The following is a 12,905-nucleotide window of genomic DNA, read 5'->3' as shown; positions in this document are numbered from 1 at the left end:
CTCTGAACAGGCAGTTAACCCACTGTTCCTCGGCCGTCATTGAAATTTAGAATTTGTTCTTAACTGACTTGCCTAGTTAAATAAAGGTTAAAAAAATAAAGTGATGATCTGACCTAAGACAGGGAATTTTTACTAGGATTAAATGTCAGGAATTGTGAAAAACTGAGTTGAAATGTATTTTGCCAAGGTGTATGTGAACTGCCGACTTCAACAGTATATACACACACACACAAAACATCCACTACCATCATAATACCGCGCCACACACCCTAGCCAACTAGGTCTATCCAAAGCCATATATTTATAAAGTATAAGTATTTAAATATATTGTTTTGCATCTACCATTCGAACATGTTTAATGCAAATCGGGTTTGGGTTGGAGATACCTGCATTGTTGTGTGTTTGTATAATATAGTGGAATCAACGTCCTCATAATGTCACAGATAACCCAACATGACAAAGACTCCTCAGTAACCCCATGCCGTTACAGTACATTTTGACACAGAGGAGGGAAGCTAGCCATGTCCCTCCATTAACAAGAAGTAGCCAGAATAAAGTTATAAAATGAATTTTTAAATGTATTTTTTTAAATCTTTATTGAACTAGGCAAGTCAGTTCAGAACAAATTCTTAACTTAACCCACAGGCCTACTAAAATAAGGCCAATGCAGGTGTGGTCCACTCACTCTGTCAAACTTATGAATGTTTTTTTTGTGTGTTTGTAAATAGCGAAAATGATTTGCAATTAAATAAGATAAATATTTGATAGATTTAATTGATGCCAAGTGTTCTGTTGGACATGTCTTTTACGGTACATAATATGAAATGACAATATAACATGTAAAAAATACTATCATGTTTTAAACATATTGAATAATAAGTTTAATTACGTTAAATGTATTATCTTCATTTAAATAAATCTAATATTTTCTATATAGCAAAAGGCCAACTTAAGTAGGTAGGAAATTGTTGAATTTAAAAAATATATATTTAGCTAAATTAAATACACCTCATAGAAAGCCAGTTGTTATAAGAAGTCTTCTGAGAGGCTCAAACATCCTCAGACTGCACCATCAGTACTCTGAAAGACAAACACAGGACAAAACTTTCAAATCAACTCTTACTCAAATACAAACATATTTATACAGTGTATTAGTGTGACAATCATGGATGAGCTAATTGTTGCTAAGCTCACTGCAGTTCATGGTCAGACAACACATGGCCCGAGAGGTCAGTGACACAGGTGGGTGAAAATGTCAATAGGGGGCTAGCCTTATTGAGCGTTAGATGTGGGCAGGTCCAGTCCAGCTCTGGGCTTTAGAATACAATTAGTTAAAAGGTATGTTCCACTAGAGCAAAAGTATTTGTGACCCCAATTTGGCATATGGGCTAGATGTGTATTTAAGATTGTGGTGTTTCAAGACGAGGGTTGGTCCTCCTACCCCACAGCGGCCACAGCAGTCTCCACAGATGGCACCGATGAGTCCGTTGATGACCTGGATGGCACAGAGTACAGCCTGCAGCAGGCCCATCACCAGCAGCATGGAGAACAAGGTCAGGTGCCAGGTCACAATGCCCTGAGGTGCCTTACAGGCCTTCCACAGGGTGTGGTTATTCAGGTAGTCACTGGTGAAAATGGTGAAGTTCAGCAAAAAGTCAAATAAGATTCAGCACACTGTAATGTATGTGAGTGACAGACACATTGTCAAAGCATAAACAATGTTTTAACAACAATGTGTTTTGAGTCGTAAAACAGTTCTTACCCGTCAACAAAGGGGTTGGTCCATAACTCTGTTGTACCATTGGTATAGAGACACATTGGTCCATTATGAATTGCAACAGCAGACACAATGATGGAGTAGCCAGCCCCCAGAACCCCCACCGCAGCAAAGATGATCGAGGTGAACATCTGAGGAAAATAAGGATCACAGTTACAGAGGTCCAATTCAATCAATCTGGGTATTGAACCCAGGCCATCCAAGTGACTCAAAGACTTCGTTAGCCCCTCCTACCACTTTTAGCTCAGTGGACTAACACTAGTGTTCAGGGCCCGTATCCATACAACGTCTCAGAGTAAGGATCAGTTTGGCTTTCAGACCATAATTGATAAGATTATATGGACAGGTCTGGGCTCCTGATCCTAGATCAGGATGGACTTTAGGTCTTTACTTATACTGTGAGCATATCAGCTTGATATATCAGCAACAGTTTGAAACAATTATTTCCTTGAACCAACCAATGCAACAATGGACAATAGATCAATTGATCCTTTTGCCCCAAAATCTGTTGAAAGCAACGGCACCCTCATAAACAATGCTGCAGTATGGTACCAGTATGAGATCGAATAATACTATTGGTCAGGTGGTAAGAGAGCGCTGTAGCTAACGGCCTCCTCTTTGTTTCCTTTCAGTCGGTGAACTCCGTACATTGGGTGTTCGCACGCTAACTCCCTCTAATGAAGAACATTAGAATCGCGCCTGACAAGGCCAATGAATACCGTGCCTCACCGGAAGCCCCGCCTTCCACAAGTGATAATCCCGAAACGCAGATTAATTCCTTGAAGGTGTATATGGCAGCTAATTCAGCGTTTCGTGTGAAAATTGATGGTGCCACTCCTGGGGCTCTTCCCCTGGCAGTGTGGTTTTAGGCCGGTTTCTAAACCTATTGCGGCTACATGGGATTTGGCTTGGGTTTTGGATGTGCTGTGTGAGGCCCCATTTGAATCGGTGGAGTCTGTGGATCTGAAGATCCTCTCCTACAAGATCCTCTCCTACACTCGTGGCTTTGGCCTCAGCTAAACTCGTTGGAGATCTCCACGCGTTATCCGTTCACCCCTCCTGTATAAAGTTCTCCTTTGGCAACTCTAAAGTCACGTTGTGTCCTTCGCCCCTAAGGTCATGACTATGTCCTACAGGTCTCTAGCTTTTGAGCTTTTTCCCCCTGTTTGCTTCTGAAGAGCAGAGCGGTACATGCCCTCTGTCCGGTATGAGCATTACGCATACTTGAGCGGACCAGGGGTGTCAGTTTGTGTGACCAATTTTTTTATTCTGTTTTTCTAATCTGGCTCGTGGTAGAGCGCTTTCTAAACAGGGTCTCTCCCAGTGGATTGTGGAAGCTGTTTCTCCGGCATATGACAGCGAAAGGCAGGAATGACCTAACTGTGTACGTGCCCAATCCCTGGCGGCATCTAGCCAAAGGTCGACAGATGGCGATATTGAGTCGTAATTTTACCGTCCAAAGTGAATGTATGCAGCCGACTGTACACTTCTATCCACCGTGCACAGGTTCATACATACAACATTCTCCATTCAGGCTGCAAAGGAGTCAATTTCCTCCTTAACTCAATTTAATAGTGAGAAGGTGGGAAAATATCCATACTTTCTTTGTGAAACACAATTTTACACCACCATACTTGAGTGCCTAATGCTAGTCCCGGATGTTGCGTATCGCATTCAGCCAATCAGGTTGCAGCAGTCTGTTTTTTTTCACCGCTGGTCTGATAGTTTCAAAATAAAAGTTGTGCTTACTGAACAAGCAGTTTCTGGCATGAACTTGTTTACAAAACATTATTCACAACTTTTAATAAGAAAAATGTAACATTTATGAAGTGAAATTATAATGTTAAAATTAGATTTATTAAAGGATATGTTCATAAACGTGTGCAATATGAAGTGCAATTAATAGTCAATAAAGAATGAATATCAATAAAACATTGGATCTGAATGCCCCCACTAATTAGCCCATTTCTCTCACTCTACGCCTGAGGATTCCTGGCTGTGCCTGTCCCCAATCCACCTGGTTGGGCTGCCTCTCCCGTGCTGCTGACTACCTGGTGTGACCTGAACTGATCCCTAACTACCATGTCTCTTACCACCACACCCACACACATTGACTTCCTAAAGCATGAAAAGCCATCTGACCTTACAGTCTTGAAGTGTTTGCACCCTCTATTCATTATGGGTTTTAGGCTAGATATCTGTAAAACACTTTGAGACAATTGCTGATATAAGAAGAGCTTTACGAAAGAAATGTGATTCATTGATTGAAGTGTGCTTTCTTCTATTTCATGATACATAATCAGATAAGATTGACTTACACAATTTGTTAAGAGATCCTTTCCATATGTGAGCATACAGTAGACAATAAGCTGGACTGTGCATCATTTTGGAGCGGTCTTGGTGAGGATATTGTGATGATGATGACTGGGTGATATGGTATATTATCTGAACGGGTTTCTTTTAACACATCTTGTAAGCCAATCGTATGTATCATAAAGGCAGGTTTTCTGTCGGGTCGCCGTTTTCATTTGGTGTCTGCTGGGGTCTACTTAGGGTGTGATTTTCTATCCCCATAGCTGTTTTGTACTGAGTTGACCTACTGAAAGGGAATGTACAGTTATGACTATAGCTACTGTTCCATGAAGGAGGGAAACGAGGTACAAGAACACAATTGAAAGAATGAATCCTCTGATTTATCACCTGTGGAAGACCGGGTTTACGGTCAGGCACAGTGTTGATTGGCCTTGTCAGGTGTGATCTAATGCTCTTCAGTAGGGGGCGGTAGTGTGCAAACTCCCCATAGCCTTCTTCAGGGAACAGTAATTATAGTCATAACTGTACGCTTCTCTTATCTGCTGGCCACCAGTATAATGAGGGCTTTGTCTGTAGGAGTCCTGTGAATTGCCAGTGTACTGCTTTGGGTGCCCCATGCTTTAACTAAATAAATATATGTTATTAAGTTGCATGTTTTTTTTTTCTCTCCATGTAACGTTACTCACCGCAAATCTTTTTCCACAACTCTCGTTGCCACAGCAACCGCAGCAGTCATTGTTTTTGAGTCCTAGGAAGACCAGTGCTGGGAGGGTCATCTGTTCAGAAAGATATACAGCACACAATCATTAGGATCAGAGCGCAATAATATACGCACAACCAATTAGGATACACAACTATTGATTTAAGATCTGGACAGAAAGACATCATACTACCCACAACCATTTAGATAAGACCAGGAAGACTGCTCTCCATTTTGTAAATGCTCACTATAGCGCAGACAATCATATTGGCTTGAATCCGAATAGTAGGGAGACTACTGTGTCTGTCATCGGCAACAGGAAGGACAACGGCAGGTTGGCTTAAGAAGCGAAAACAGCGTGGCACTGTCTTTTGAACACCGGGAACATTATTCTAAACATTTCATCACATTCTAATAATGCTGGAATAACACAAGCATGTTGGTCAAGCCCACCTCAGTCCTTCATTTTTAATCGTTTAAAATTGTACCTCATATACTATTATGCAGTTATAATACATTATAAATGATTTACATCTGACCCACTCCCAGCCTCTCAACCAAAACCCACAGCCTAGTTCGTAGTAGGAAACAAATCTTCTCAAAAGGGACCGTTCATCTCACTAAAGCCGTCCTGTAGACAGAGACGGGCTCCTAAACACACCGCATAGGCCGATAGCCACGACTGTATATATCTGCCTGACTGTTCACCTGTTTTCTGAAAGGCTCAAGCCAATATTTCTACATTTCTGTTTCTCCACACGTTGAATAGAGATATTCAAGTAAAACCATTGAAATTAGAAATGCGTACATTAGAGAGCTATTAGAAGTTATTAAAAGCCCCACGTCAAAAGCCCTTTTCCATCCCTTCCGTAACAGTTGACTTACCAGAACCCCAGATCCCATGATTCCCCCAAAGTACCACACCTCTTTAGTGATATGGTCATTGTCATCAGCGACCAGCCCCCCAGGGAAGAAGAGCAGGATGTTACTGACCACACACAAGATGGCCAGGGGGATCAGGGTGATGCCCAGGGACTTGGCAAAGCTACCCGAGCACATGGTTCACCTTATCAGCCAAAACAGTCACACAGGGCCAAAAGGGGTTCTCTAAAGTCCAAAGGGCTCCCACACAAACTCGTACACACCTAAACTGTACGTCCTCCGTAAAAGGTTCCTATCTAGGATTGTACCTGTCCAGACTCACCAAACGTTCTCAATCCCTCAGATTGGGAAGGGGTGTATATATAGACTGCTGGTTGGATGATGTCATGATGTAACTGCCTTAAATTGAATTTACAGTGGTTGTGCTATGGCAACCATCCGGTCCGGTTAATGTTCTACAATAGCATTTGCCTGCCTGGCCCCAGCCCTGACAGAGAGATAGAGGGGGGGGGAGGTATTGAACACACTGTCAGCCTATTGGAGTCCCTACATGGTTATGAATGGGAGTATGTTTCAGGCTATACTTTTTCCTGATACTTTATGGTATTTTACTCGGCCAATGTTGTAGTGAAACACCCATGAAGCCTCTCATAATTTGACATTACATGATTTAAATAATGCATCACACATTGCAAACATTCCAATACAATCTGATTATCATTCAAGAATAACTTTTTTCCTTTACATAGTTTTATTCACATTTAAGCTTATATTAATGCATAATATTTAGTCTGAAAACAACAATGCCAACAGCATATTGTGCACTATTAGATTTATGACGTATAGGCTACAAGGTAAATGTACACTGAGTGTACAAAACATTAGGAACACCTTGCTCATATTGATTTGCACCCCCTTTTGCTCTATGAACATCCTAAATTCATTGGGACATGGACTCTACGAGGTGTCGAAAGCGTTCCACAGGGATGCTGGTCCATGTTGACTGGCCCATGTTGACATCAAGTTGGCTGGATGTCCTTTGGATGGTGGATCATTCTTGATACATACGGTAAACTGTTGAGCATGAAAAAGGAAAAAGCCAGCAGCTTTGCAGTTCTTGACACACTCAAACCGGCGTGCCTGGCAGCTACTATCATACCCCATTCAAAGGCACTTAAATATTTTGTCTTGGCAATTCACCCTCTGAATGGCACACACACCATCCATGTCTCAATTGTCTCAAGGATAAAAATCCTTCTTTAAACTGTCTCCTCCCCTTCATCAACACTGATTGAAGTGAATTTAACAGGTGAAATCAATAAGGGATCATAGCTTTCACCTGGATTCACTTGGTCATCCTATGTCATGGAAGAGCAGTTGTTACTAATGTTTTGTACACTCAGTGTAGAACATAACACAACTAGACAATCAATATAGGGCCAATACCCCCAAAAGACTTTGAACCCCTTTGTACTGTACAAAGGGGTTCAAAGTCTATTTGGGGTATTGGCTCTATACTGATTGTATACTGATTTGCCTTCGGAAAGTATTCAGACCCCTTGAGCTTTTCCACATTTTGTTACGTTACAGACTTATTCTAAAATGGATTAAATAAAAATCCTCAGCAATCTACACACAATCCCCCATAATGACAAAGTGAAAACAGGTTTTTAGAAATGTTTGCAAATGTATTACAAATAAAAAACAAAATACTTTATTTACAAACATTTAGTCGGAAGTTTACATACACTTAGTCATTAAAACTCGCTTTTCAACCAGTCCACAAATTTCTTGTTAATAACAAACTATAGTTTTGGCAAGTCGGTTAGGACATCATTGTTTACAGACTGATTATTTAACTTATAATTCACTGTTTCACAATTCCAGTGGGTCAGAAGTTTACATACACTAAGTTGACTGTGACTTTAAACAGCTTGGAAAATTCCAGAAAATAATGTAATGGCTTTAGAAGCTTCTGATAGGCTAATTGACATAATTGGATGTATGTGGATGTGTTTCAAGGCCTACCTTCAAACTCAGTGCCTCTTTGCTTGACATCATGGGAAAATCAAAATAAATCAGCCAAGACCTTGGAGATGAACGTACTTTGGTGCAAAAAGTGCAAATCAATCCCGGAACAACAGCAAAGGACCTTGTGAAGATGCTGGAGGAAACAGGTACAAAAGTATCTATATCCACAGTAAAATGAGTCCTATGTCGACATAACCTGAAAGGCCGCTCAGCAAGGAAGAAGCCACTGCTCCAAAACCGCCATAAAAAAGCCAGACTACGGTTTGCAACTGCACATGGGGACAAAGATCCTACTTTTTGGAGAAATGTCCTCTGGTCTGATGAAACAAAAATGGAACTGCTTGGTCATAATGACAATCATTATGTTTGGAGGAAAAAGGGGGAGGCTTGCAAGCCGAAGAACACCATCCCAGCCGTGAAGCACGGGGGTGGCAACATCATGTTGTGGGGGTGCTTTGCTGCAGGAGGGACTGGTGCACTTCACAAAATAGATGGCATCATGAGGCAGGAAAATTATGTGGATATATTGAAGCAGCATCTCAAGACATCAGTCAGGAAGTTAAAGCTTGGTCGCAAATGGGTCTTCCAAATGGACAATGACCCCAAGCATACTTCCAAAGTTGTGGAAAAATGGCTTAAGGACAACAAAGTCAAGGTATTGGAGTGGCTATCACAAAGCCCTGACCTCAATCCTTTAGAAAATGTGTGGACAGAACTGAAAGAGCGTGTGCGAGCGTGTGCGAGCAAGGAGGCCTACAGTGACAGGCCTACAGTGACACGAGCCTACCAGATGAGCTAAATCACTTCTACGCTCACTTCGAGGCAAGCAACACTGAGGCATGCATGAGAGCATCGGCTGTTCCGGATGACTGTGTGATCACGCTCTCCGTAGCCGACGTGAGTAAGACCTTTACAGGTCAACATACACAAGGCTGCGGGGCCAGACGGATTACCAGCGCCACTCGGGAGGCCGAATACACTGTATTTACCATATACAATGTTCCCTCTTTTTTTAGGTCTGCTGAGCGCAAACTTGAAAGTTGTGAAAATTCGGTGCAACTTCCAGCACGCGTTTCTGTGAACACTGAGGCTGTACACGCATTAAGTTACAGTTTCAGACAGTTGTCAGGTAGGCTACTGTGGCTATTTGATCATAATGTAGGCCTACCAGAGTGTCCTACTATAAAAAAACAATGCGTAAAATGCATCCCATAACATTTTAACATGGAAATAGCTGTTCTGTCATTCAGCCTACAGCAGCAGCCAATGTGTGGTGTTCAACATAGGCCTTCATTCCATGATACTTTTGGAAAAAAACATGCAGGGCTTGACATTAACCTGTGTATCCACTTGTCCTTCAGACAAGGAGGTGACTGAAAATGTTGTGTTGTTTGATGCAAGAAACCACTTAAAAAATAAATATAATAATAAAATGCATTATTATTCCCATACCATTATTGCAGAGAATCAGACAAATTATGCTACCCTCTGCATATTGACTACTTAGCTTATTTCTGCCTTTCTCAAAATACAACACTGCCCCTTTAAGACAAAACAATTCTCTTTACCTGACTAGCTTTTCAAAGATGTCTTTTAATGTACACGTGTTGTGCTCTTGTAGGAAGCAATAACTCCCCCATTGCTGACAACAAATGATCTATAACTGGGCTAATAATTCACTAACTAGCAAAAGATATGAACACATGTGCACATGTGGCTACATGCAGCTCTCCCTTAGATCTCAAAACAAGCACATCTACTCATGACCGCTAATGCTGTAAACACAGTCTAGTTCAAAGTGAATGGCAAAGATCCATGTATGGCAATGGTCTATTTGCATATAGGCCTACTGATTGGTTGATCACTGATTGGTTATGCCTCACTGGTCTGTGTAGAGTACGGGCCAGTCTTCCTCTGATGCATTCTGCCTACAACAAAACGTCTTGCATAGTTAGTTTTGCGTACTAAAAGGCCCTGCATGGTCAATCTGGTATTGCGCTTGCCTGAGCAGAGCAGAGCTGTTGTTTTTTATTTATTTATTTCACCTTTATTTAACCAGGTAGGCAAGTTGAGAACAAGTTCTCATTTACAATTGCGACCTGGCCAAGATAAAGCAAAGCAGTTCGACACATACAACAACACAGAGTTACACATGGAGTAAAACAAACATACAGTCAATAATACAGTAGAAAAAAACAAGTATATACAATGTGAGCAAATGAGGTGAGATAAGGGAGGTAAAGGCAAAAAAAGGCCATGGTGGCGAAGTAAATACAATATAGCAAGTAAAACACTGGAATGATAGATTTGCAGTGGAAGAATGTGCAAAATAAAGATAGAAATAACGGGGTGCAAAGGAGCAAAATAAATAAATAAATACAGTAGGGGGAGAGGTAGTTGTTTGGGCTAAATTATAGATGGGCTATGTACAGGTGCAGTAATCTGTGAGCTGCTCTGACAGCTGGTGCTTAAAGCTAGTGAGGGAGATAAGTGTTTCCAGTTTCAGAGATTTTTGTAGTTCATTCCAATCATTGGCAGCAGAGAACTGGAAGGAGAGGCGGCCAAAGGAAGAATTGGTTTTGGGGGTGACCAGGGAGATATACCTGCTGGAGCGCGTGCTACAGGTGGGTGCTGCTATGGTGACCAGCGAGCTGAGGGGACTTTACCATATCAGGGTCTTGTAGATGACCTGGAGCCAGTGGGTTTGGCGACGAGTATGAAGCGAGGGCCAGCCAACGAGAGCGTGCAGGTCGCAGTGGTGGGTAGTATATGGGGTTTTGGTGACAAAACGGATGGCACTGTGATAGACTGCATCCAATTTATTGAGTAGGGTATTGGAGGCTATTTTGTAAATGACATCGCTGAAGTCGAGGATCGGTAGGATGGTCAGTTTTACAAGGGTATGTTTGGCAGCATGAGTGAAGGATGCTTTGTTGCTCAATAGGAAGCCAATTCTAGATTTAACTTTGGATTGGAGATGTTTGATGTGAGTCTGGAAGGAGAGTTTACAGTCTAACCAGACACCTAGGTATTTGTAGTTGTCCACATATTCTAAGTCAGAACCGTCCAGAGTAGTGATGTTGGACGGGCGGGCAGGTGCAGGCAGCGATCGGTTGAAGAGCATGCATTTAGTTTTACTTGTATTTAAGAGCAATTGGAGGCCACGGAAGGAGAGTTGTATGGCATTGAAGCTCGTCTGGAGGGTTGTTAACACAGTGTCCAAAGAAGGGCCAGAAGTATACAGAATGGTGTCGTCTGCGTAGAGGTGGATCAGAGACTCACCAGCAGCAAGAGCGACATCATTGATGTGTACAGAGAAGAGAGTCGGTCCAAGAATTGAACCCTGTGGCACCCCCATAGAGACTGCCAGAGGCCCGGACAACAGGCCCTCCGATTTGACACACTGAACTCTATCAGAAAAGTAGTTGGTGAACCAGGCGAAGCAATCATTTGAGAAACCAAGGCTATCGAGTCTGCCGATGAGGATGTGGTGATTGACAGAGTCGAAAGCCTTGGCCAGGTCAATGAATATGGCTGCACAGTATTGTTTCTTATCGATGGCAGTTAGGATATCGTTTAGGACCTTGAGCGTGGCTGATGTGCACCCATGACCAGCTCTGAAACCAGATTGCATAGCGGAGAAGGTATGGTGGGATTCGAAATGGTCGGTAATCTGTTTGTTGACTTGGCTTTCGAAGACCTTAGAAAGGCAGGGTAGGATAGATATAGGTCTGTAGCAGTTTGGGTCAAGAGTGTCCCCCCCTTTGAAGAGGGGGATGACTGCAGCTGCTTTCCAATCTTTGGGAATCTCAGACGACACGAAAGAGAGGTTGAACAGGCTAGTAATAGGGGTTGCAACAATTTCGGCAGATAATTTTAGAAAGAAAGGGTCCAGATTGTCTAGCCCGGCTGATTTGTAGGGGTCCAGATTTTGCAGCTCTTTCAGAACATCAGCTGACTGGATTTGGGAGAAGGAGAAATGGGGAAGGTTTGGGCGAGTTGCTGTGGGGGGTGCAGTGCTGTTGACCGGGGTAGGGGTAGCCAGGTGGAAAGCATGGCCAGCCGTAGAAAAATGCTTATTGAAATTCTCAATTATAGTGGATTTATCGGTGGTGACAGTGTTTCCTCTCCTCAGTGCAGTGGGCAGCTGGGAGGAGGTCCTCTTATTCTCCATGGACTTTACAGTGTCCCAGAACTTTTTTGAGTTTGTGTTGCAGGAAGCAAATTTCTGCTTGAAAAAGCTAGCCTTGGCTTTTCTAACTGCCTGTGTATATTGGTTTCTAGCTTCCCTGAAAAGTTGCATATCACGGGGGCTGTTCGATGTTAATGCAGAACGCCATAGGATGTTTTTGTGTTGGTTAAGGGCAGTCAGTTCTGGAGAGAACCAAGGGCTATATCTGTTCCTGGTTCTAAATTTCTTGAATGGGGCATGCTTATTTAAGATGGTGAGGAAGGCATTTAAACCTGGTAGGTTCATTGATAATTTGTGTGAAATTGAGTGCATCAAGCTTAGATTGTAGGATGGCTGGGGTGTTAAGCATGTTCCAGTTTAGGTCGCCTAGCAGCACGAGCTCTGAAGATAGATGGGGGGCAATCAGTTCACATATGGTGTCCAGAGCACAGCTGGGGGCAGAGGGTGGTCTATAGCAGGCGGCAACGGTGAGAGACTTGTTTTTAGAGAGGTGGATTTTTAAAAGTAGAAGTTCAAATTGCTTGGGTTAAGACCTGGATAGTAGGACAGAACTCTGCAGGCTATCTTTGCAGTAGATTGCAACACCGCTCCCTTTGGCCGTTCTATCTTGTCTGAAAATGTTGTAGTTAGGAATGGAGATTTCAGAATTTTTGGTGGTCTTCCTAAGCCAGGATTCAGACACGGCTAGAACATCCGGGTTGGCAGTGTGTGCTAAAGCAGTGAATAAAACAAACTTAGAGAGGAGGCTTCTAATGTTAACATGCATGAAACCAAGGCTATTGCGGTTACAGAAGTCATCAAAAGAGAGCGCTTGGGGAATAGGAGTGGAGCTAGGCACTGCAGGGATTCACCTCTACATCACCAGAGGAACAGAGGAGGAGTAGGATAAGCGTACGACTAAAAGCTATGAGAATTGGTCGTCTAGAACGTCCGGAACAGAGAGTAAAAGGAGGTTTCTGGGGGCGATGAAATAGCTTCAAGGTATAATGTACAGACAAAGGTATGGTAGG

The 12,905-nt window shown here is 42.6% G+C and overlaps 1 protein-coding gene across 1 annotated transcript; it reads right to left on the bottom strand.

Moving 5' to 3' along the window:
* Nucleotides 1–579: 579 nt before the first annotated feature.
* On the bottom strand, nucleotides 580–6,116 carry LOC120052689 (transmembrane 4 L6 family member 4-like). Its single transcript, XM_038999744.1, has 5 exons — nucleotides 5,676–6,116; nucleotides 4,777–4,866; nucleotides 1,763–1,908; nucleotides 1,442–1,625; nucleotides 580–1,080 (listed from the first exon to the last, which is right to left on the bottom strand). The coding sequence occupies exons 1-5, from the start codon at nucleotides 5,847–5,849 to the stop codon at nucleotides 1,060–1,062; spliced, it is 615 nt and encodes a 204-aa protein (XP_038855672.1). The 5' UTR covers nucleotides 5,850–6,116; the 3' UTR covers nucleotides 580–1,059.
* Nucleotides 6,117–12,905: the final 6,789 nt, after the last annotated feature.

The sequence above is a fragment of the Salvelinus namaycush genome, chromosome 8 (assembly GCF_016432855.1).
Source record: "Salvelinus namaycush isolate Seneca chromosome 8, SaNama_1.0, whole genome shotgun sequence".
In the NCBI taxonomy this organism is placed as follows: domain Eukaryota; kingdom Metazoa; phylum Chordata; class Actinopteri; order Salmoniformes; family Salmonidae; genus Salvelinus; species Salvelinus namaycush.
Note: the sequence above shows the minus strand (reverse complement) of the source record. Positions and strands in the feature narration are given on the sequence as shown.

Coding starts and splice junctions, on each gene's coding strand:
- LOC120052689 (XM_038999744.1), bottom strand. CDS start 5,849: ATGTGCTCGGGTAGCTTTGCCAAGTCCCTGGGCATCACCCTGATCCCC. Junction 4,867..5,675: donor TCATGGGATCTGGGGTTCTG/GTAAGTCAACTG, acceptor CTTTCTGAACAG/ATGACCCTCCCAGCACTGGT. Junction 1,081..1,441: donor ACTGCTGTGGCCGCTGTGGG/GTAGGAGGACCA, acceptor TTTGTCTTTCAG/AGTACTGATGGTGCAGTCTG.